Genomic DNA, 21,999 nt, shown 5'->3' with positions numbered 1-21,999 from the left:
AATCGGGCCCAACTGAGACAAGTATGCAACACATGCAAAATAGATGCGAGCAACGACGTTCTGCAAGTGTTTTTTTCTGAAAAAAGAAAATGAAAAACCTGAGTAATATTAGTTTTTTTTTAAGAATTATCACAGTAATATTAGTATTTTTTTTGAGCAAACGCAGCAATATTAGTTTTTTTTGAGGGGGACGCAGCAATATTAGTGGGAGTTCGAGATCCAACTAGGGCCAGAACGCTTTGAGCGGGGAGCGGGCCGTATCCACCACCACCGGCATTTAGGCTTCAGACAGAGGACCTGCGCTACCACCACCAGCTCTCCAGACACATCGCCCAACTAGGTCGAATCGAAGCGATGGCGTCTCGTCTGCTTGCGGCGGCCTCCTCCTCCTCCGCCTCCTCCTCCCCCCTCGCCCGCCTCATCTCCAGCCGCCGTATGGCCGGCGCCGCAGGTATGTCTGGATCTGAGAATGCGCCCCTTCTCCCCCCCTTGCCAGATCCGAGAACCGCACACACGGATCGTTCGGATCCGCCAGTCGCGCGTCGGCCGTCGCCGGTTGTTGACCACGATTCGGTTATGCAATTGGTTGTCCATGGTGGGGAGGGGGAGCGTGCTGTCCGCCAGAAATCAGGGCGCCTTTCCCTCTCTAGTTTTGGCGCGGCGCGTCCTTGTGCTTGATTGATGTCTCGTACTTTTTTTGATCGATCGATTCGCCTTGTGTGCTTGAACAGATCACCACGGATCGACCAAGGTGAACATGTGGCAGGAGCCCTTGAACCCCGGCAACTGGAAGGAAGAGCACGTGAGTTTTTCCCCACCCACACCGCAGTAAAGAGCATTGATTTCTATTTGTTCTTTATTAGGAGGGCTTTCTACTTGATTGCCCTGGCGTACAACAAGTGTAGGGAGGCTTTTTATTAGTATTGCATTAGTTATCTTCTTGAGATAGATCAAGTAGCAAGACTGTTAATGTTAAATTAGGGTTTGCTTGCATTTTTTGCTTTCATTCAGAGATTATTCCGCGCCTTCTTTTGATCTCATTTGATGTGTGCTGTACAATAAGACCGTAAAATCGAACTCCATTGTCACAACCGTGCAGTGTGGGCAGGTTTTTTTTTCTTGCCTAGTTCAGGGGTAAAGAGGGAGGTTTGTTTCATCTATGGTTTTAACGTACCATAGATATAATAGTCAGATTAATATTTTTGTACTGTAACGGTGGATACTTCATGCATGTCTTGTTCTTGAATATTTTTCCAAGTGGATGTAGAGGTACATGTATCAGTGTTCTGAGGAACCACTAGAGGCGAAGTTGTCATGAAAATTGATGAGTTGCTTAAGAGGAACAGACAGTCAAGATCTGCTATACAGAAACTGCAGTAATTGGTTTAGGGTTCCAAGAGGTTTTAGGTTAGGTTGGCAAAATGCAGGTTAACTAAATTTGTGTCTCTTTTCTGTGGTTGCTGAACAATATGTTTTCGCTTTCAGCTCTCATGGCTCATCCACTGGCATGAAGTCTAGTAAGTTGTTAGTGATTCGTTACAGGAAAACACCATGCAAGTGCATTTTAAAAATGCAAGAATGACTCATTCATATGTACTATGTAATAACATTTTGAAGATTCACGTGTCCACTTGATATATCGTTCTTAGCTACAATGCTGTTCATCTGGTACTGTAGAGTACATTACTGGCGTCCTTGAGCTTGTGGGTCAACTAATCACAAAGTTAATCCCAAAGGTCTTTATACTACTTTTGAAATATCATGCTATTACTGTGCAGCAAGTCCAAATGTAATTATTTTTATTTAATCTCCCTCTTCTTAGTAATTACAGAACTACTACAGGTTAGATCTCCTAGTTACTCTTTGGCCAGAAGCTACCCATCCTTTGTTGTCATTCATCTTTGTTGAAAAGATCATATTGTAAATTTGACTTTGTCTGGCCACTTTAATAGATTGCTCATTTTCCTCTTCCCTTTTCTCATTGTTGTACCTTTTGAGGAGCAATATTTCTGCAGCCCCTATCATGTCCATGCAGTCAAATCGGTGTTCTTACTTACACTGTTTGCTTTGCATTATGTTCCTGTGGCATGCTATCTGCCTTGTAAACGTCTGTCCATAAAAAAAAGGACAGACCCAGTGCATAGAAGCTCCCACACAAGGTGGGGTCTGGGGAGGGATTATAGGAACCTAGTCTTACCCCTGCAAAGTGCAATGCAGAGAGGCTGGTTCGAACCCAGGACCTCTTGGCACAAGTGGGGAGGACTTCACCACTGCGCCAGGCCTGCCCTCTTTGTAAACGTCTGTCCATATGGATATAAATAAATGATTTTCAGTTAAACTATTCTGACAATTTTTTAATATATACATTTTCATAGCTTATTTTGGCTGTACAATATTCTTGCTTTTTGTTATTTATTATGTTGTTGTACCTTCTGCAGTTTGTGCTAGCCAGCTTAGCTATGTGGGGCGCTATTATATATGGTGGATTGAAGGCATTTGGTGGGAAAAAAGAAGTGAAAACAGAGGTATTTACTTATCTGTACGAAACATTGACACTGTTATTGTACATAGTTCATCGTGCAAGAATTTTTCAAGGATTATTTTGGTAGTTACCAATACATGACCATGCGGCATTTTACATTGTTAAGTGCTAAATAATAAATTCATATGTATCATAATTCGTTAGCATAGTTAGCAGATGTTGTTGAGCTAACTGCGGTGATGTTGTCATTTGATGTTATTTTATCTTGTCACTTACCTTCCAATGGCATCCTTTACTCTAGGGAATTCTTGCAAGAGTCCAATTAGTTAAATAGGCAGCAATCATTGTTTGTAAGGCGTCCTGCCTTGGACGCTTAGGCGACGTTTAGGCGTCAAGGCGGTTGGTCCTCACCTTACCGCCTTAGAAACAAGCAATCCTAACAAAGAATTTTTCTTTACTAGCAAAATACTTGGATACTTCATGTCCCTTCTCCCTTGGGATGGATGGTTTTGAGTCGTCCAGTCAAGTCAAGTCCTCATGCCTCCATCGCAGCGATTAGTCGCCAAGTCGCCATGTTTTCCAGTACCGGCTTGGCGATTAGTTGGCAACTCAAGAACAAAGGTTGCAATGATATTACACAATCATGCACCCATTAGAGATGGATGGTGAGCTGCATTGATTCTAAGCAATCGTGCACCTATATAACTATCAGGCCTGTGCTGTTTGACATTTTCAGGCTATAGGAACTGTACCATTAATCATATGAAATTCCAATGATACTTCTTGGAGACATGAAGTGTTGCTGATTTCTCAAATAAAAATGCATAATTTCTAATATACATTTATGTATCATCGAATTCTTATTTATTGGTTTACGAATTAAGTTTGACTCTTGCAAAATCTGCATCAGTTGAGTTAATAATTTCACTTTCTCTCCTAATGCACAATCAGATCATTTCAGTAACTCCCCATATTTGCCTTTAGTCCTTCTCTTGCATTAACATGATGTTGTTAGATACATGCGTGAAACAATATGATTCATTTTTTACGTGGGTTTGGGTCATGTTACTTGGCATGTTGATTTCTAATTTTTCATTGGTTATTGTACTCTCTTTGATCCATATTAATTGTCACTGATTTAGTACAAAGTTGTGCTGAATCAACGACAATTAATATGGATCGGAGGGAGTACTTTATATATGTATATGATTTTTACTATTGGAATTCGATTGAATATATTTTGTGCGATGTTACAAAATAAATGCATTGCACGTACCTGATTGGTACAGTTTGGTACTCTTTGGATACAATTGCACTATGTCTGCCCTTGTTCCTTGTTGGTTTGTTTCTTTTGTTTCCAGTTAATTATATCTAAACTTGCTAGGTATTCTTAATCTAAAGAACGAGATTTATTTTTATAAAGATGGTATGGTACAAGTGATTGTTTTGGGTAGGTTTTTATACTGCACAAACACAATTTCTAACATCAGTAGTCATTTTGAAGCTGTCACATGCCCCCAAGTCCCCAAACCTGCAGCAGGTAGCCAGGTACCGATAGAAAAACACCTGGCAAGGCGAACCCACTACTATTAACAACTTGATTTTCTAATGCTCCATACCTTTGTGTGTCTGTTGCTGCCTGCTTGTTGGAACTCCGCCCTTAGGATCGATCACATCAAAATCACGATGAACACGCACGCTCAAAAACTTATAGCCAAAGGCACCTGTCATGCCTTTCTTTTGCCTCTTTATTTCTCATTTTTCTGGTTTTCTCCCCTCGTTATTGCTTTTTGTTTTTCTCTCAATGTTACACATGACCTGAACCGACCTATAGCAACCTAGACCTACTACAAATCCTAGTCGGATACAACTTCCTAAGCTAGAACTACTCCCTCCTTCCATCTATATAGGGCCTAATGCGTTTTTTAAGACCGCATTTGACTATTGACAAGATTAATAGTACATGACATGCACAATGTGAAAATTATATCATTGAAAGCTCCTTTCATACACGAATTTAACGGTGTGCTTTGTGTAAATTGCATGTCATATATTATTGCTCTAATATTTGGTTAAAGTTAGCTTCGAAAAGCGCATTAGGCCCTATATAGATGGAAGGAGGGAGTAACACAAAACAACTAGGACTAGTACTACCCTAGGACATGGACTACTACTAGCTACACGCGTACACACCCAAGGCAACTCCTAGCCGGACCAATCAACTTAGCTAGAAACTAATTGCTTAACCTGCTAGACAAGATTACTACTAACACTGCTGGCCTAGGTCCTGACCACATCCATAACACTGCATGTCTACTTTGATGGTTGGCATTTCCTTTTGGCGTTTTGCTACAGACCTACAGTTATTGGTTTTGTCTAGCATGTCTTTAGCCTTTTGCTGTAGTTAGTAATAGTTTCTATCTTCATATCCACATGTAAGCTGTTTAGGCCTAGGCCTTGTTATAGAATCAAGATATAGATGGAACTTCAATGAGGCACCTGACATTTTACTAGCTAAATCAAATAAGTGGGGGAAACACAAAATGTGGAGATATCAGATATCGAGGTGAGATCAAACAGTAGCCAAGCTATTCTAGTAGTTCACTACCATAGTCAGATGACATTTTAATAGCCTTGTCTGCACCCTTTGCATCGTTTATTTGGAGAGGTGATGTAAATTTTGAATCAGATGCCATGTTTGTGTGTAATGAACATATGTGCTTGCCATTTTTTGTGTCGCATGTAAATTTGCCATTGCTCAATCCAATCTATACCTTACTTAATCTGGTATGCTATTGTTACAGGCAGGGCCAGCGGCAGCACCGGCACATTAAACTGCATCCAAGCTTTATTTTCTTACCGCAATCTGTTTTAAGTATGTTGATGATAAATTGAGACCGAGTTTGTAAGGCAGGCAAGGTTAAGGAGCTGCACTGTCCAGCCACCATGAATAATCAGAACACGGTGTAACTTTTCATCCAACAAATTTTCTATTACATGATGTTGGGAAATATGTTTGTTGTGTGAGCATTCAGTTTCCTATAATTCACACGCAGACTAATGTTCATGAAATCGTCAACTGGTAACTGATTGGTCGATGGTAACTAGGTGATTAATAATTTGTCAAATCGGCCAGTTCGTTGTCTGATAAATCAGTAATCGGCGGCCCATTGAAAAGTGATTTATTATCGGCATACATTTTGATCAATGATATACCTTGAAAATGAAATATTCCTTTTCTTTTTAAAATGGCAGGAGAAGCATTTTTTTTTGAGGATTCACAAGTGATTGTACAATGTCAATTAGAAAGGCAGGGATTACATCGAAAGAAAAATAAACATCGAGGCTAAGGGCCGCCCTCGCCCAGAGATGAGCTGCCGCTGTTTTTCGCTTCCCTCTTGAGATACAGAAGCTTTAATCCGTGTAAAACGTGGGAGATAGGACTTCATTTCCCTGAAGAGTTGACCAGGATCGGTCATCCCACTATGCCAAAGTGTACAAACAACTTGACAGTCGGTCTAATCACCACTTGGGCGAACCGCTTTGACATTGCAAGTAGCATACCGTCCATGCAAGCCAAGGTTTCAATTACCAGAGGCTCTCCAGCAGCATAATACTTGGACATTGCAAGTAGCATAGCGTCCTGGCTTGCAGAAGTAGCACCGTCAGCATTAATTTTTATCCATCCATCTTCTGCCGGCTTCCAGATAAGTACCAAAACTGTTTCCACCCGCACAGCAGGCGCCGGGACGCCCATTGTAATCGCTGCTTTGTCCCTCTACAAGGAGGTCGGGTCCAGGATACCTCTAGACCACGTCAAAGGATGAAGTTGCGGTAGAGCTCGAAATAATCCCGCGCCGACTCCCAAAACAACACGCACCGCATGGTCGCGCTTCACCAGAGCATGAAATAATGACTCTTCGTCATGGCCACACATCGGACAGTATGCCTCTGCCATCGCATGTCGTCTCCTATCGGGCAGTTCACCGTAGGAGGGCAGCGTAAGAGCAACTCCAACCAAGTGATCCAAGCACACGCATGCTTTGTCTGTTTTTCGTTCATTTGAGTTGAGGAGACGGATGGGCGCGTCCGCTTTTTTAAATGGGTCGGCAGGTGTGCCCAACGAAAGACAGATCTATATTTACCCGTGTGCTAAGAAAAAAAATGATAAACACATGTCCGAAAGTAAACGTAATAACACATAATTAAACACAAATAACTGGTCAAAGCCCACTTAAACATTATTTAAAAAAAAACTCTGGGCCACACGCTGCCCTAGGCGTCCGCCTTGCCCTTGCCCTTCCTGTCGTTGTCGCCGTCGGTGAGGTCGATAAAGACGGGAGGCAGACCAGCCCACTCGAACGCGGTTTGATAGGCTGCCTCCTCCAGCGTCTCCTGCGGCAGTGGCATTGCGGCAAGGCTGGCGCGCTCCTCCTCCCCTCCTCCTTTTCAACGCGCAGTGCCTCCTCGTCCTACTCCCAACGCATCTGCCGGTCACCGTCGGCAAACTCCTCGGCGAGCCAATGCACCTTCCAGCGCTCAAGGTGGGCCGCCTCCTCCTTCGACGTTGCGGTGTAGTGGACGGGAGGTGCGCTCACCCACTCACGGTACTCATCGGTCCAGGAGTAGGACTCCTCGGGTCAGGTAGGCGACGACGACGACCGCTTCCGCGTGGGCTTGGGCTCTGGCTCGGCCTTGGGCTCGAGCGGCATCGGCGGCGGGACGAAAAGCGAGTGTGGATGGAGTCCCCCGCCGCCGACAAGGCGAGGGCTTGGTCTAGCCCATCCCAATGGGCGTCCTCGTCCAGTGCGTGCTGCAGGGCATCCTCAAGGGTGACTTGGTACGCCGCCTCCTCCTCCTCCTCCTCTGGCAAGACCTATGGGGGTGGTGGTGGAACGTCGTGGACGCCGCGGGGACGCTCCTCCTCGTGCTCTAGCGCAAACCAGTGCTCCCAGGTAGGGGAGTCTGGCGCGCACACACACATTGCACGCTGCTCGGGAGTAAGGGCCTCGTGGCGCCGGCGAACCTCCTCGGCTTGGCGTGCGCCCGCAGCGTGCGCGGCACCGCCGGAATGGGGATTCGCTATGGGTCTAGATGCCAGCCGTGCGACAGGTTGACATCCGGATACTGCAGTGACCAGCGGTAATGCCAGTGCCACTATGCCCGGTGGATTGATATGTACAACCGCTGCCGCTCCCGCGGTGGCGAGCCGCGTCTAGCCGGCGCAGGAGGCTGCTCGCGGGAAGAGCTCGTGCCGAAGCTGAACCTCCCCTTTCCTTTCCCGCTGAAGAAGCCCATGGCTGGTGGCTGGCTGGCTAGGGTTTCGTCCGCTAGGGTTTGCTGGTCGCCGACGAGGGAGCAAGCGTGGCCAGATGTGAACGGGGGAGATGGAAGTGGATGAGGCCGGCCCCACCACATGCTTCCATTAAAAAAGACGGCCACGCGCCCCTTCCACACACTGCCAGGCGGGCTCGAGATAGGTGGCCGCGTTTAATACGACCGCCCGTGGTTGTTGGCCGGCTGATTTGTGGGGCCGCGGCGAACATCTAGTGGACGCGCGGCGCGTCTGCTTTGTGTCCGCGCCGACGCATTTTCAGCTCAAATTTGAGCTTGAAATGGGTCGGCGCGGATACGCATTTTGTATTTAGATCGACGCATTGGATCGGCCTTTTTGTCCGCCGCGCCCCAAACAGACATGGGCGGACTAAATGAGTCGCCGTGTTAGAGTTGCTCTAACCGAATAACTGCTCCATTCCATCTTTCTAGAGCATGAAGTTGCGGCAGCTTGAGTCTAGACCACGTCAAAGGGTGAAGTTGCGGTAGCTTGAGCTCGAAATAATCCTGCGCCGACTCCCAAAACAACACACACCGCATGGTCGCACTTCACCAGAGCATGAAATAATGGCTCTTCGTCATGGCCACACATCGGGCAGTATGCCTCTGCCATCACACGCCGTCTCCTATCGGGCAGTTCCCCATAGGAGGGCAGCATAGCCGAGTAACTGCTCCATTCCATCTTTGTAGCGCCGCTGCTAGGCTGAATAACTCCCCCATTTCATCTTTCTAGCGGTGAGGGCGAGAGATGGGGACGGGATCTCCGGTGCTGGGCTGGGCAGGGCGACGGGAGGCGACGGAGGGTCAGATGCCTCCAGCAGATCACCTGTCTTACAATTTAATTTTACCATGGAGACACCGGCAACTCGGAATGCACATGCGTAACTCTCAAAAGAAACGATCAACGCAACAATAACACGCACATAGAAAGCACACAATTAATGTGACAGCATCAGCCACCCAACTGCTCTACTAGCACCAGCATTATTCTTCTGCAATAAGAAGCACGACTTCCTCACATGGGACGACCTTGCATGTCCAGTTGGATTTAAAAAAGGCTTTGCTTGGAATTTGTCGTCTTCACACCGTAATCACCACGCGCGCAATACGCCGTCGACTTTGACTACCGACGCAGCGCCAGCAGCTCCCCGGTCGAGCTACCCCTTCCGGGCGGCCCCGCGTCCATACTCCCACCCGCTCATATATGCGGCCCGGCGATCTGGAAAAAAGAGTACAAGTGTACAGCCCCATCCATCCATAACTCCATATCCTCCCATCACCGGGCATCACGTGAACCCTAGCTAAGCTAGCTACGTACGTACTTCGTTTTCGGATCATCGCTGTAGCTTGGCATGGGCGGTGCTCGCGCCCTGGCGTGCCTCCTCTGCGGCTCGGCCGTCTCGCGGCGGGGGCGCGCGGCGAGGCTGGTGCTGTGGGGCGGCGAGGCGCGGGCGGCCAAGCGCGGGACGCAGGCGGGGCAGGTGATGCTCGACTTCGCGGGGACCGTGGTCTGCCTCGCCGACGGGTTCTACATCGGCCGGCCGGCGCCGGTGCTGGCCATCGAGGACCGCCTCGTCGCGGGGGCCACCTACCTGGTGCTCCCCGTCGACCGCCTGCCGCGGGGCTACGACGCGGTCACCGCGGCGTCCCTGGCCGCGCTCTCCTACGACAGGGCCGGCCCGGCGGGGTCCGTTGCGGGGGGCCCCAGGAGCCCGTTCGAGTACGTCAAGGGCGACGACGGCCGGACGGTGATCAAGGTCACCCCGGAGTTCCTCGTGAAGACCATCACCGCGAGACCGGGCTGCGGTGTCGGCGGCGGGAGCGAGGCCGTGGTCGACGCAGAGGGCGCGTGCGGCGGGGCGCTGTGCAGCACGCCGGAGCTGAGGAAGCACTACGAGCAGCTGGTGGGATCCGGGAGGGGGAGGACGTGGTCGCCGCGGCTGGACACGATCAAGGAGCGCAAGGGGAGGAGGCTCGCGGCGGCGGTGAGCCCCGGGAGGCTGTCGCCGGTGGCAGTCAGGCTGCTAGGGCTGGGCAAAGGAGAATACAGGTAGCCAAAGGCCACCAAAGATAGGCAGGCACCGGCCGTGCGGCGCATCGTCGAATTCCTTCAGCTCAGTGGCGTGTTAACACTTCACAGCTCGTTGCTTGTTTCGTTTTGTTTGACGGAATTAAGCAATTGGGAGTTGATTTGTACAAATTGAGCGATCGACTCTGGATATGTTATCGCCATGACAAAGAAGAATTTGTTTTAGCTAGGCGTTCCATGGACAAATCGTGTATTGTAGTATTGCTTACTTGGACTTTTGTTAGACAAAATTGTACAGACCTCGGTTTTCATTCTATATACATGGCTTATTTTGCTACGTTACTTTGCGAAGTTACATTACGTACGTATTGGACGAATGAGTCGAAGAAGGAGTTGACGAGTTTGAAGAAGGAGCCAACTAAGGCAAGCATACCCACACTTTTTTTAATAGAAAAAGTCACTCTATTAATTCAAAACAATGGTTAAATCATTTATTAAGACTAGCAAAAAGGCCCGTGCGTTGCAACGGGGTATTAATATTTATAGCACAAGATCAATTGTGTTAAATGCATGCAACGCATGTGCTTCACTATGGGGCATATGGCAATTGCCATGAATTACAATTGATCGGGTCAAGTAACTGGATTGCGGGAAAATTCAATTATGTTAAACCATGACAATTAAAATGAGTGCGTTGCGATGGAAAAAGAGGTGAGGAAGACCTCCAAGTGAAAAGGCGAGGAATGTATTCATAGTCATAGAGCATATCTGATTCCTTTTTGTAGTGTGCGTTCCTTATTCATTGTCATAGGCCTGAAACGATCTCTTCGTTAGTCACCAATGAATCAGCAACTTAATTAATTATATATGAGCTGAATATGAGATTAGTTTCATATGAAGTAATACGTTGTGAAGAAAGGAAGCATGTCCAAAAATTTAACAACGGGGCAATTTTCTTGTATTTCAGTTTGTATGTGATAAGAAACAAATGAGATTTATGAAAAACTGGGAATAAGCTACTCCAAGACTACTTAGCTAAAAGATTTATTTTGGAGTTGTTCAACTGGGCAATCCATCAATCCATCGTATTCCTCTCATCTTATTGGAGCACTTGCCTTGATTGTGTTCCTGAATTAGCACAAGAGCAACAGATGCAGCATGCATTTGCCAATATGCATTCATGCCATAGTGTACTGCCACCTAAGTAAAGTTTGCTGGTAGATCTTGTGCTGAACGGGTTGAACAACCAAAAAGAAATTGAGATGAGAGTCCCGTGATCACATGACCCGACAGAAAAAAATAGACTTTCAAGATGCACCTGAACCGTTCGTGCAGCCAAGCTGCTGAGCCAAGACCCGTCTCCAGTCGCAATCCAGCATTGTCCAGGAGCCGCGGTCATATCCAGTCGCGAGCTGGCAATGTCTACGCGCCATGAATGATCCAATGGTGTTGGTATTTTGTCCTACGACAGTGGAATTCAGCGAGGTGCTTATACCAAAATACCTTTTTTGCGGGACCTATACCAAGATCCGATGGGGCAGCCTCTTCCAGTTCCATGTCTTTTTTGTTTCGTCCTCCTGTACATATTCCCTGCAGCTTATTGTGGGTGCTCATCATGCCAATAATTTGTACTTGAGATGCATGCCGTCAGACTCAAAACTTTTTTTATGGAAGTGGTAAATACTCTAATTTTGACAAAAGACGATGCCATTCGCGTCTGCTGCGTTTAAATACCAATCTGAATTTAACCATATCTACTGCTTGATCTGCAACACACAGGCGTATGGCCGCTCAACACTAATTCCCCTAGCCTCTCAGCCGCAGCCGCCACACTCGTCTCTAGGTCTCCTCATCCTTTGACCCCCGCCGTCGCCATCTCTGCCTCTGCCATGCAGCCTTCACCGTTGCGGCGGAGCACGCGACGGCCAAAGTGCCGGAAGCCTTCCTGGTGGTGGCTGTCAGAGTGTCAAGCCTGTGTTCCAATTGCTATCGTGCCGTGCCACCTGACCAGGAAAGACAGGTGCGCTCCCTCGTGGCTATGCCTGACGCACCTTGTTTGAGCATGACCAAGGCTAATAGGCTATTGAGTTCCATCACAATTGGTAGCACATCATGCTACTGTACATTAAGAAACAATACAAAATACAGAAAACAAATACAATCTGAAAGGTTTAAAGGGCAAAGAAGCATTAAGAAGACTAATTAATTAGGAAACCTGCAGACATATCACATATCCGATGAGGCTAACTCAATTTTCCAAATTTCTTGCAACAGTGATTTGTGTTTGAAGCCGTTACGCAGGTGGTGGTGATCGAGACCACGCAGGGGATTCATGTAGAAACACCTAAACCAATGATTGAAAATTGGTACCTCGGTTGGAGTTGAGTGGACGGCGTTCGGCGAAGTAGTCGAGATTGGAACCTCGACTGGAACTCGAGCGGACGGTCTCGACTGGAACTCGAGCGGACGGTGTTCCGGCGAATTAGGCGAGATTGGAAGCTCCGGATGCTAGTGTGGCACTTTGGAGCACCGTAACTTGTGATCGCTCGGGGTTTGGGGGGTCGAGACCTTTTTATGGTAGCGAGGGGATCGGATGAAATCCGAGTCAGGTACCACCCCATGGCTGCGTGCTCAGTCGGTTTCGTTATCCTGCACAGACACGACACAGGGACTATGGTCCAAGTCGGATGGAGGTGGAGGAGGCCGAGAGACGGACTATGACGGAGCGGTGAGCGGCCGCCGGATCGGCACGCTCTGGTTCGAGGTGCAGCCGTGCTGGGACGGCGGTCGCCATTGAGAGGACATCGCCCTCCACCCAGCGCGCCACGGTGGGCTCTTCGTACCACTCAACTCGCTCACCAACGCCCTCGCCGCGGCAGTCCTCCTTGCCAACTCCCTCGCTGCAGCCGCGCTCCTCGACGACAGAGCCATCAGCCGCGCCGACCCGGAAAGTGAGGTAGAGAAGAGAATGTGGATTAGAATAGGGTTGGCTGGAGGTGGAGGAGGCTGGGAGATGAAAGACCGCGGAGCGGTGATCCAGGCGCTTGGGCAACGGAGCGATGAGGCGGACTGGGAGGCGCTGAGAAGGAAGAGGATGAGCGAGCGGATCGTGGTCGGCTTCTAAGTTGTTTTTTTATTGACAAAACTCGCACTTGTATGAAATAAAAGGAAGCAGTCCTTCGTTTGGGAAACAAAACATATTGTTAGGTGAACTGGTTGGTCCCTGTTGCCTTGCTTCTATGCAAGCGGGGTTCGACTCCCCAGTAGCACAATTTCTTTTAAAACGTGCTTTTTCTTTTTAGGTGCAACAGAAAACGTGGAGATGTACGAAAAACATGGACGTGGACCAAAAAACGTACGAAACACATAAATGTGGACAAAAAATTGGAGAAACAATCCTTCCTTTAATATTAGGGAAAGATAGATACAACTTCGCTCGTATAGATGACTCAAACCAATCATTGGTAGTAGAAAATCTAGCTAAAAGAGCAAGCGGGGTTCGACTCCCCAGTAGCACAATTTCTTTTAAAACGCGCTTTTTCTTTTTAGGTGCAACAGAAAATGTGGAGATGTACGAAAAATATGGACGTGGACCAAAAAACGTACGAAACACATAAATGTGGACAAAAAATTTGGAGAAACAATCCTTCCTTTAATATTAGGGAAAGATAGATACAACTTCGCTCGTATAGATGACTCAAACCAATCATTGGTAGTAGAAAATCTAGCTAAAAGAGCAAGCTCATGGACAACATTATTTATTTAATTCCCTATTACAATGTTCAAATCTAGTGAGCGAAAATTTACAAGCTAGATAATAACAATTATAAAAAATTGTCGCTGCTGTTCCTGCAGACCATCCTCCATTCTTCATAGTCTCGCTTACTTCCATATTACTAGAGTTAATAACAAGGCAATTACATCCCGTCCTTTGGGCCAATGAAAGGCCAAATCTTAGTGCTAACGCTTCAATTGTGAGGGCGTCATCACACCAATCAATTCTTCAGTTACCCCCGACAATGATTTTCCCACTAGCGTCTCTAAGAATTACACCAGCCAAACCCCTAAGTAAGTCATGATCAAAAGATGCATCAACATTGAAGCCCTGTTTCTTCGGGCTTTTGCTTCTACTTTTGCAGCTTTTCCACTCTAACAACAAAAGAAAAAAAGCTCCGAAATAGGTGTTTTTTTTGCTTCAACTTTTGTTTTTTACCATCGTATAACAAATTGAATCATAAGCCAAAAGCCGAAGCAAAAAGACCATATTTAGGAGCTTTTGTGTTTTTTTTGCCAAAGTGAAAAGCTGCAAAAGCAGAAGGAAAAACCTAAACAAAGAGGGTCTAAGCTTAACAAAGCTGACAGGTGGCCGGATCCAACCCCATTCTTTCTGGTAGCATTAGGGGAAATAGCAATAACATAGTTTGCTGCCAAGGCATGAATCCCCATAACTATCTGGCTAACATCTTGAGTAATCTCATAATGGACCAACTTATGTCTTTCCCACTGATAATCCCCAAGTGCAAGGAATTATCGTAGCAATTTTCAAAGATGGAAATGATACGTATGGAGTGTCAAACCCAAAAGGAGCTAAAGGTAAGATCAATATTCTCTCAAGCCCTATTTGCCACTGATACGACTACGTACACCAAGCGTTTGCTTCCATCTAGAAACGAGAAATAAACTATGTTGTGGATATGAAGAGGATAACTTTGCATAATATCGGTGAACTAAAATATAAAAATAGATGCTGTTAACATAAAGTTAGAATATATTACTATATATTATAAATAGCGAGTGTGGAATAATGATGGATCAGTGTGCGGAATTATCCTAGGCAATTATTAACAAGATCTGTTGGGTAACATAGTAATTTCAAAATTTTCCTACGCACACACAGGATCATGGTGATGCATAGGAACGAGAGGGGAGAGTGTTGTCTACGTACCCTCGTAGACCCTAAGTGGAAGCGTTTATCAATGCGGTTGATGTAGTTGTACACCTTCATGATCCGCCCCGATCAAGTACCGAACGTACGGCACGTCCGCATTAATCACACGTTCAGCTCGATGACGTCCTCGCCTTCTCGATCCAGAAAGAGGGACAAAGTAGTAGATGAGTTCCGGCAGCACGACGGCGTGGTGACGGTGTTGGTGAATAACAATCTCTGCAGGGCTTCGCCTAAGCACTACGGAAATTATGATGAAGGATAAACTAGAGGGGACGGGATAGCCGGCACACGGCTTGATGTTTCTTGATGTGTCTTGGGTGCTAGCCCTACCCCTCTATTTATATGTTGAGCCTTGGGGTCGAAACTTGGAGTAAAAGCCCCCACAAAGTCGGTTTCACCCGAAAGGCAAGAGTCCTCGGACTCCAGGGCCAGACGCCAGGGTTCCCGGCGTCTCGACACAGACGCCGGGGACCCTGGCGTCTGGCCCCTGGACTCCGCAAAACTTCCTTTTGCGCTTTCAAAAAACCTTGTGGGCTTTCCCTTTTGGCCCAAATAAAGTGTTCTCGTACCCAAACATTTTGGGAAACATCCGGAACCCTTTTCGGTGAATTCTGGAACCCTTCCGGAGACCAAACACTATTATCCCATATATCAAACTTTATCTCCAGACCATTCCGGAGTTCCTCGTCATGTCCGTGATCTTATCCAGAACTCCGTACAACATTCGGTCACCAACATACATAACTCATAGTACTATATCGTCAACGAACATTAAGCGTGCGGACCCTACGGGTTCGAGAACTATGTAGACATGAACGAGACACCTCTCTGGTCAATAACCAATAGCGGGACCTAGATGCCCATATTGGCTCCTACATATTCTACGAAGATCTTTATAGGTCGAACCGCATAACAACATACGTTGTTCCCTTTGTCATCGGTATGTTACTTGCCCGAGATTCAATCGTCGGTATCTCAATACCTAGTTCAATCTCGTTACCGGCAAGTCTCTTTACTCGTTCTGTAACACATCATCCCGCAACCAACTCATTAGTTGCAATGCTTGCAAGGCTTAAGTGATGTGTATTACTGAGTGGGCCTAGAGATAGCTCTCCGACAATCGGAGTGACAAATCCTAATCTCGAAATACGCCAACCCAACAAGTACCTTCAGAGACACCTGTAGAGCACCTTTATAATCACCCAGTTACGTTGTGACGTTTGGTGGCACACAAAGTGTTCCTCCGGTAAACGGGAGTTGCATAATATCATAGTCATAGGAACATGTATAAGTCATGAAGAAAGCAATAGAAACAAATTGAACGATCAAGTGCTAAGCTATCGGAATGGGTCAAGTCAATCACATCATTCTCCTAATGATATGATCCCATTAATCAAATGACAACTCATGTCTATGGTTAGGAAACTTAACCATCTTTGATCAACGAGCTAGTTAAGTAGAGGCATACTAGTGACACTCTGTTTGTCTATGTATTCACACATGTATTATGTTTCCGGTTAATAAATTTCTAGCATGAATAATAAATATTTATCATGAAATAAAGAAATAAATAATAACTTTATTATTGCCTCTAGGGCATATTTCCTCCAGTCTCCCACTTGCACTAGAGTCAATAATCTAGATTACACACTAATGATTCTAACATCCATGGAGCCTTGGTGCTGATCATGTTTTGCTCGTGGAAGAGGCTTAGTCAACGGGTCTGCAACATTCAGATTCGTATGTATCTTGCAAATCTCTATGTCTCCCACCTGGACTTGGTCCCGGATGGAGTTGAAGCGTCTCTTGATGTGCTTGGTTCTCTTGTGAAATCTGGATTCCTTTGCCAAAGCAATTGCACCAGTATTGTCACAAAAGATTTTCATTGGACCCTATGCACTAGATATGACACCTAGATCGGATATGAACTCCTTCATCCAGACTCCTTCATTTGCTGCTTCTGAAACAGCTATGTACTCCGCTTCATATGTAGATCCCGCTACGACGCTTTGTTTAGAACTGCACCAACTGACAACTCCACCGTTTAATAAAAACACGTATCCGGTTTGCGATTTAGAATCATCCGGATCAGTGTCAAAGCTTGCATCGACGTAACCATTTACGACGAGCTCTTTGTCACCTCCATAAACGAGAAACATATCTTTCATCCTTTTCAGGTATTTCAGGATGTTCTTGACCGCTGTCCAATGATCCACTCCTGGATTACTTTGGTACCTCCCTGCTAAACTAATAGCAAGGCACACATCAGGTCTGGTACAAAGCATTGCATACATGATATAGCCTATGGCTGAAGCATAGGGAACATCTTTCATTTTCTCTCTATCTTCTGCAGTGGTCGGGCATTGAGTCTTACTCAACTTGACACCTTGTAACACAGGCAAGAACCCTTTCTTTGCTTGATCCATTATGAACTTCTTCAAAACTTTGTCAAGGTATGTGCTTTGTGAAAGTCCAATTAAGCGTCTCGATCTATCTCTATAGATCTTGATGCCCAATATATAAGCAGCTTCATCGAGGTCTTTCATTGAAAAACTTTTATTCAAATATCCTTTTATGCTATCCAGAAATTCTATATCATTTCCAATCAACAATATTTCATCCACATATAAAATTAGAAATGCTACAGAGCTCCCATTCACTTTCTTGTAAATACAGGCTTCTCCAAAAGTCTGTATAAAACCATATGCTTTGATCACACTATCAAAATGTTTATTCCAACTCCGAGAGGCTTGCACCAGTCTATAAATGGATCGCTGGAGCTTGCACACTTTGTTAGCTCCCTTTGGATCGACAAAACCTTTCGGTTGCATCATATACAACTCTTCTTCCAGAAATCCATTCAGGAATGAAGTTTTGACATCCATTTGCCAAATTTCATAATCATAAAATGCGGCAATTGCTAACATGATTCAGACAGACTTTAGCATCGCTACGGGTGAGAAGGTCTCATCATAGTCAATCCCTTGAACTTGTCGAAAACCTTTTGCAACAAGTCGAGCTTTATAGACAGTAACATTTCCATCAACGTCAGTCTTCTTCTTGAAGATCATTTATTCTCGATGGCTTGCCGATCAACGGGCAAGTCAACCAAAGTCCACACTTTGTTCTCATACATGGATCCCATCTCAGATTTCATGGCTTCAAGCCATTTTGCGGAATCTGGGCTCGCCATCGCTTCTTCATAGTTTGTAGGTTCGTCATGGTCTAGTAACATAACCTCCAGAACAGGATTACCGTACCACTCTAGTGTGGATCTCACTCTGGTTGACCTACGAGGTTCAGTAACAACTTGATCTGAAGTTTTATGATCATCATCATTAACTTCCTCACTAATTGGTGTAGGTGTCACAGGAACCGGTTTCTGTGATGAACTACTTTCCAATAAGGGAGCAGGTACAATTACCTCATCAAGTACGACTTTCCTCCCACTCACTTCTTTCGAGAGAAACTCCTTCTCTAGAAAGATTCCAAATTTAGCAACAAAAGTCTTGCCTTCGGATCTGTGATATAAGGTGTACCCAACAGTCTCTTTTGGTATCCTATGAAGACACATTTCTCCGATTTGGGTTCGAGCTTATCAGGTTGAAGCTTTTTCACATAAGCATCGCAACCCCAAACTTTAAGAAACGACAACTTTGGTTTCTTGCCAAACCATAGTTCATAAGGCGTCGTCTCAACGGATTTTGATGGTGCCCTATTTAACGTGAATGCAGCTGTCTCTAGAGCATAACCCCAAAATGATAGCGGTAAATCAGTAAGAGACATCATAGATCGCACCATATCTAGTAAAGTACAATTACGACGTTCGAACACACCATTACGCTGTGGTGTTCCGGGTGGCGTGAGTTGCAAAACTATTCCGCATTGTTTCAAATGAAGACCAAACTCGTAACTCAAATATTCTCCTCCACGATCAGATCGTAGAAACTTTATTTTCTTGTTATGATGATTTTCAACTTCACTCTGAAATTCTTTGAACTTTTCAAATGTTTCAGACTTATGTTTCATTAAGTAGATATACCCATATCTGCTTAAATCATCTGTGAAGGTGAGAAAATAACGATACCCACCGCGAGCCTCAATATTCATCGGACCACACACATCTGTATGTATGATATACAACAAATCTGTTGCTCGCTCCATAGTTCCGGAGAACGGCGTTTTAGTCATCTTGCCCATGAGGCACGGTTCGCAAGTACCAAGTGATTCATAATCAAATGGTTCGAAAAGTCCATCAGTATGGAGTTTCTTCATGCGCTTTATACCGATATGACCTAAATGGCAATGCCACAAATAAGTTGCACTATCATTATCAACTCTCCATCTTTTGGCTTCAATATTATTAATATGTGTATCACTACTATCGAGATTCAATAAGAATAGACCACTCTTCAAGGGTGCATGACCATAAAAGATATTACTCATATAAATAGAACAACCATTATTCTCTGATTTAAATGAATAACCGTCTCGCATCAAACAAGATCCAGATATAATGTTCATGCTCAACGCTGGCACTAGATAACAATTATTCAGGTCTAAAACTAATCCCGAAGGTAGACGTAGAGGTAGCGTATCGACTGCGATCACATCGACTTTGGAACCATTTCCCACGCGCATCGTCACCTCGTCCTTAGCCAATCTTCGCTTAATCCGTAGCCCCTGTTTCGAGTTGCAAATATTAGCAATAGAACCAGTATCAAATACCCAGGTGCTACTGCGAGCATTAGTAAGGTACACATCAATAATATGTATACCACATATACCTTTGTTCACCTTGCCATCCTTCTTATCCGCCAAATACTTGGGGCAGTTCCGCTTCCAATGACCAGTCTGCTTGCAGTAGAAGCACTCAGTCTCAGGCTTAGGTCCAGACTTGGGTTTCTTCTCTTGAGCAGCACCTTGTTTGTCGTTCTTCTTGAAGTTTCCCTTCTTCTTCCCTTTGCCCTTTTTCTTGAAACTGGTGGTCTTATTGACCATCAACACTTGATGCTCCTTCTTGATTTCTACCTCTACAGCCTTTAGCATTGCGAAGAACTCGGGAATCGTCTTATCCATCCCTTGCATGTTATAGTTCATCACAAAGCTCTTGTAGCTTGGTGGCAGTGATTGAAGAATTCCGTCAATGATGCTATCATCCGGAAGATTAACTCCCAGTTGAATCAAGTGATTGCAGTACCCAGACATTCTGAGTATATGCTCACTGACAGAACTATTCTCCTCCATCTTGCAGCTGTAGAACTTATTGGAGACTTCATATCTCTCAATCCGGGCATTTTCTTGAAATATGAACTTCAACTCCTGGAACATCTCATATGCTCCATGACGTTCAAAACGTCGTTGAAGTCCCGATTCTAAGCCGTAAAGCATGGCACACTGAACTATCGAGTAGTCATCAACACGTGACTGCCAGGCATTCACAATGTCTACAGTTGCTGGCGCAGGTGGTACACCTAGCGGTGCTTCCAGGATGTAATTCTTCTGTGCAGCAATGAGGATAATCCTCAAGTTACGGACCCAATCCGTGTAATTGCTACCATCATCTTTTAACTTTGCTTTCTCAAGGAACGCATTAAAATTTAACGAAACAACAACACGAGCCATCTATCTACAATCAACATAGACAAGCAAGAAACTATCAGGTACTAAGTTCATGATAAATTTAAGTTCAATTAATCATATTACTTAAGAACTCCCACTTAGATAGACATCCCTCTAATCTTCTAAGTGATCACGTGATCCATATCAACTAAACCATGTTCGATCATCACGTGAGATGGAGTAGTTTCAATGGTGAACATCACTATGTTGATCATATCTACTATATGATTCACACTCGACCTTTCGGTCTTCGTGTTCCGAGGCCATATCTGTTATATGCTAGGCTCGTCAAGTTTAACCTGAGTATTCCGCGTGTGCAACAGTTTTGCACCCGTTGTATTTGAACGTATAACCTATCACACCCGATCATCACGTGGTGTCTCAGCACGAAGAACTTTCGCAACGGAGCATACTCAGGGAGAACACTTATATCTTGATAATTTAGTGAGAGATCATCTTATAATGCTACCGTCAATCAAAGCAAGATAAGATGCATAAAAGATAAACATCACATGCAATCAATATAAGTGATATGATATGGCCATCATCTTCTTGTGCTTGTGATCTCCATCTCCGAAGCACCGTCATGATCACCATCGTCACTAGCGCGACACCTTGATCTCCATCGTAGCATCGTTGTCGTCTCGCCAACTTATGCTTCTACGACTATCGCTACCGCTTAGTGATAAAGTAAAGCATTACAAGGCATTTGCATTGCATACAATAAAGCGACAACCATATGGCTCCTGCCAGTTGTCGATAACTCAGTTACAAAACATGACCATCTCATACAATAAAATATAGCATCATGCCTTGACCATATCACATCACATCATGCCCTGCAAAAACAAGTTAGACATCCTCTACTTTGTTGTTGCAAGTTTTACGTGGCTGCTACGGGCAGAGCAAGAACCGTTCTTTTCTTAGCTACGCATCAAAACCACAACGATAGTTCGTCAAGTTAGTGCTGTTTTAACCTTCTCAAGGACCGGGCGTAGCCACACTCGGTTCAACTAAAGTTGGAGAAACTGACACCCGCTAGCCACCTATGTGCAAAGCACATCGGTAGAACCAGTCTCGCGTAAGCGTACGCGTAATGTCGGTCCGGGCCGCTTCATCCAACAATACCGCCGAACCAAAGTATGACATGCTGGTAAGCAGTATGACTTGTATCGCCCACAACTCACTTGTGTTCTACTCGTGCATATAACATCTACGCATAAAACCAGGCTCGGATGCCACTGTTGGGTAACGTAGTAATTTCAAAATTTTCCTACGCACACACAAGATCATGGTGATGCATAGCAACGAGAGGGGAGAGTGTTGTCTACGTACCCTCGTAGACCATAAGCGGAAGCGTTTATCAACGCGGTTGATGTAGTCGTACACCTTCACGATCCGTCCCGATCAAGTACCGAACATACGGCACCTCCGCGTTCAGCACACGTTCAGCTCGATGACGTCCTCGCCTTCTCGATCCAGCAAGAGGGGCGAAGTAGTAGATGAGTTCCGGCAGCACGACGGCGTGGTGACGGTGTTGGTGAATAACAATCTCCGCAGGGCTTCGCCTAGGCACTACGAAAA

At 45.5% G+C, this 21,999-nt stretch overlaps 2 protein-coding genes across 2 annotated transcripts; both read left to right on the top strand.

The window, feature by feature from the left end:
• Positions 1-240: 240 nt before the first annotated feature.
• LOC119329629 lies at positions 241-5,527 on the top strand. The gene is made up of 4 exons (XM_037602690.1): positions 241-451; positions 732-802; positions 2,439-2,525; positions 5,287-5,527. The coding sequence occupies exons 1-4, from the start codon at positions 355-357 to the stop codon at positions 5,314-5,316; spliced, it is 285 nt and encodes a 94-aa protein (XP_037458587.1). The 5' UTR covers positions 241-354; the 3' UTR covers positions 5,317-5,527.
• A 3,376-nt stretch (positions 5,528-8,903) lies between these two features.
• On the top strand, positions 8,904-10,182 carry LOC119331365. Its single transcript, XM_037604529.1, has one exon. The coding sequence runs from the start codon at positions 9,169-9,171 to the stop codon at positions 9,868-9,870; it is 702 nt and encodes a 233-aa protein (XP_037460426.1). The 5' UTR covers positions 8,904-9,168; the 3' UTR covers positions 9,871-10,182.
• The last annotated feature ends 11,817 nt before the right edge of the window (positions 10,183-21,999 follow it).

Source organism: Triticum dicoccoides, chromosome 7A (assembly GCF_002162155.2).
Source record: "Triticum dicoccoides isolate Atlit2015 ecotype Zavitan chromosome 7A, WEW_v2.0, whole genome shotgun sequence".
Classification (NCBI taxonomy): domain Eukaryota; kingdom Viridiplantae; phylum Streptophyta; class Magnoliopsida; order Poales; family Poaceae; genus Triticum; species Triticum dicoccoides.
This window is presented reverse-complemented; position numbering and strand designations above follow the sequence as displayed.

Coding starts and splice junctions, on each gene's coding strand:
- LOC119331365 (XM_037604529.1), top strand. CDS start 9,169: ATGGGCGGTGCTCGCGCCCTGGCGTGCCTCCTCTGCGGCTCGGCCGTC.
- LOC119329629 (XM_037602690.1), top strand. CDS start 355: ATGGCGTCTCGTCTGCTTGCGGCGGCCTCCTCCTCCTCCGCCTCCTCC. Junction 452..731: donor CCGTATGGCCGGCGCCGCAG/GTATGTCTGGAT, acceptor GTGCTTGAACAG/ATCACCACGGATCGACCAAG. Junction 803..2,438: donor GCAACTGGAAGGAAGAGCAC/GTGAGTTTTTCC, acceptor TACCTTCTGCAG/TTTGTGCTAGCCAGCTTAGC.